Source organism: Oryctolagus cuniculus, chromosome 6, assembly GCF_051225735.1.
Source record: "Oryctolagus cuniculus isolate XC-2025 breed Fujian yellow rabbit chromosome 6, ASM5122573v1, whole genome shotgun sequence".
Taxonomy (NCBI): Eukaryota; Metazoa; Chordata; class Mammalia; order Lagomorpha; family Leporidae; genus Oryctolagus; species Oryctolagus cuniculus.
In genome coordinates, this window is record NC_142872.1 from 2,473,301 (window position 1) to 2,476,375 (window position 3,075).

Sequence of the window (3,075 nt, forward strand, 5' to 3'; positions counted from 1 at the left end):
AAGGGGCAGAAAAAATGATAGTGTAGTACAGCTGACGTTACATTTACACATAAAAATAACTTGACAACAGGTGCCATGACTATATATTACTTTAAAAATGAACACAAATTAGCATTAGAAAAAATATTTTTATTACACTTTTCACAGGTTCCAGAAAATCACAATTGAGGTAAAAGTAAGAAAATATTTCAAACATTGGCCTGGGCACCAAATTCTAGATTTTATTATTGTCTTATCAGTAAAAATGGGTTGTTTATGAGCCTAGATGCTTAAATTGTGTTTCTCTAAATTTAATCTGTTTGCGCATTCCCTAGGTTCTGGCTGAAGGGCAGATTCTCACTTGGGGACCTGCACACCATTCTGCACCCACCCCCGAGGAGATGAGGCTGAGGTCTAGGGGTGGTAGTTTGCCAGAAGAACAGTAGGGGGTAGTCCCAGGGTGGGTGGGCACTGGTTCTGAAGAGCACAGGTGGGCCTGACTTCCTCCCGCAGCCCTGTTACCCTCAAGTCTGAAACCAGACTCGCATTGCTGAAGCCCATACAGCTCTCCTGAGCCCAGGAAGGGGAGAACACACAGGAATAGTAGAAGCCCAGTGTGCTGTGTGTCCCTCTCTCCTTCACTTGGTGAACAGTCAGTTGCTGCTGAATTAAGCCTCTGCTTGGACCTTTTATGGGAGAGTTGATGCTCATTTTGCTATGTTAGAGACACCATTTCTGCACCAAGTTTTCCTTTTCTGTCCCTCCATGTATTCACAATGTTACCCTTGCTAATATTTTGAAATTGAGTTAATTTACTCTCATTCCTGTATAATCAAAAAATATTATCTAATATTTTTCAAATGACATACATAATTATAATTACAATAAAAATTAAATCATTGCCAATTCCTACAATGCATCTAGGGCATCAAAAACAATTATTAAAAGTTTACCTAGTTTATATGCATATATGTACATACACATATAGGTATATTAAATACATAGTTTATAATTTACTTGAGAGACAGACAGTGAGCTCCTATCTGCTGGTTCAATCTCCTAACAAAAGCGATGGGAGGGTTGGACCAGGATGAATCGGGAAACAGGGAACTCAATCCAAATCCCCTATGTGGGTGACAAGAGCCCGATTACATGAGCCATTACTGCTACCTCCTAGGGTCTGCATGAGCAGGAATCTTGCAGTCAGGAGCCAGAGTGGAATTGGGAAACCAGGCACTCTGATGTGGGATGTGACCATCTTCATCAAGTGTTTTCACCATTAAGCCAAAAGCCCACTTCCAGTGCGATATATTGTGGGGTGTGAAGGGTTAAGCTATGTGAGTCCATCTACTCAGCAGAGGAACACTGCTCTGGTCAGTAGGGTTCTTCTGGCTGTGGTTACTCTTATGGTGTACATTATGAATGAATCCATGGTTCCTGTTAAGATGTACATTATGAATGAACCCAACTGCAATAATTGGACTAAACAAGTCTGCTTTCCAATCGTGCTCACCGCCTAGGCAGGGACTGTCCTTTCTTTACATGTCTGACAAGGTAGCTTTGTACTAAATGTTCTTAAACAGAGCAAGATTAGGGAAACTCAGTAGAATTCAACCCAAAATATAGAGTACAGACATGACTGTACTGGATGGCCTCATTTTCCTAGTAGAATATCTATGACTTACCATTTTTCAGTGTGGCTTGAGAATCTACTCTGAAGTGCTCACTTCTGTTGATAACTCAAAACTCCTGCCTGCTTCTAAACAAGAGAAATCTCTTTTGTTGCAGGAATTTCCTGAACGCATTCTTCACATCTTTGTTTCTCAGAGTGTAAATGAGAGGGTTTACCAGGGGGGTGATCACACAGTAGAACACCGAGACCATCTTCCCAATGGTGAAGTTGTACTTGGAGGGAGGGCGGACATAGGTAAAGATGATGGTGCCGTAATAGATGGTGACTACAGTGAGGTGGGAGGCGCAGGTTGAGAAAGTCTTCTTGCGAGCCTCCCGGGAAGACAGCCTGATGATGGTGACCACAATGTTGCTGTAGGAGGACATAGTGAGAAGGAAGGAACTGAGAATCACAACAGAGCTGCAAGTGTAGCCCACGGCCTCCACCAAGAATGTGTCTGAGCAGGAGAGCTTAAAAATCGGGTCTGAGTCACAAAAGAAATGGTTGATCTTCTGGGGACCACAGAAGTTCAGATGAGTGATGAGTATGGTAGGTGGAAGGGGGGCAATGAAGCCCCCAATCCAAGACCCTGCAGAGCAGCGCAGGCAAATCTGGAGGCTCATGAGGAGGGAGTAGCGCAGAGGGTTGCAAATGGCCACGTAGCGGTCATAGGCCATCATGGCCAGCAGGATGCACTCTGTGGCCCCCATGGAGAAGAAGAAGTAGTACTGGGTGATGCAGCTAGCGACGGAGATGGTGACAGCCTTGGAGAGGAGGGTGGCTAGCAATTTAGGCACCGTGGTGGTCGTGTACCAGATCTCCAGGAAGGACAAATTTCCCAAGAAAATGTACATGGGCGTCTGCAGTGTGGGATCCATGAGAACAATGACAATGATGAGGGTGTTTGCTACTAGGGAGAGCAGGTACACGGTGAGAAACATCATGAAGAGCATGCGCTGCAGAGAGGGCGTGCCTGGGAACCCCAGGAAAATGAACTCTGTCACTGCCGTGTGGTTTGTTCCACCCATGTCTCATCTGCTGTCGTCTGAGAGGGAGGAAAGCAGGAAGGAAGATAATGGGAGACTCAATTTGTGTAGTGAATGACTAGTGGAGCCCCTGATAATAAAGGAATTTTGGCTTTGCATGGATTATCTATTTGAATTTCAACATCTATCTCAAAATGTCTAAGTTTCATTTGTAAGTATTCCTCTCCCTTTCCTCATCTTTGACTCTTTGTTATAAAAATGATTGGGGATGGTGCTAGGGAGTAGATGGTGAAGCCGATCCTGCCGTTCTGGCATCCAGCGTGTGCTCTGGTTCAAGTTCAGACTGCTGTACTTCCAATCCAGCTCCCTGCTGGAGGCCTAGGAAGGTAGCATAGGATGGCATCCTTAGGCCCCTCACCCACATGGGAGACCCAGAGG

At 44.9% G+C, this 3,075-nt stretch overlaps 1 protein-coding gene across 1 annotated transcript; it reads right to left on the reverse strand.

Moving 5' to 3' along the window:
* Window positions 1-1,719: 1,719 nt before the first annotated feature.
* Window positions 1,720-2,679, reverse strand: LOC100355911 (olfactory receptor 6F1-like). Its single transcript, XM_002723170.4, has one exon. The coding sequence runs from the start codon at window positions 2,677-2,679 to the stop codon at window positions 1,720-1,722; it is 960 nt and encodes a 319-aa protein (XP_002723216.1).
* Window positions 2,680-3,075: the final 396 nt, after the last annotated feature.

What these genes read in the sequence shown, in the direction of transcription:
- LOC100355911 (XM_002723170.4), bottom strand. Translation starts at nt 2,679, where the DNA reads ATGGGTGGAACAAACCACACGGCAGTGACAGAGTTCATTTTCCTGGGG.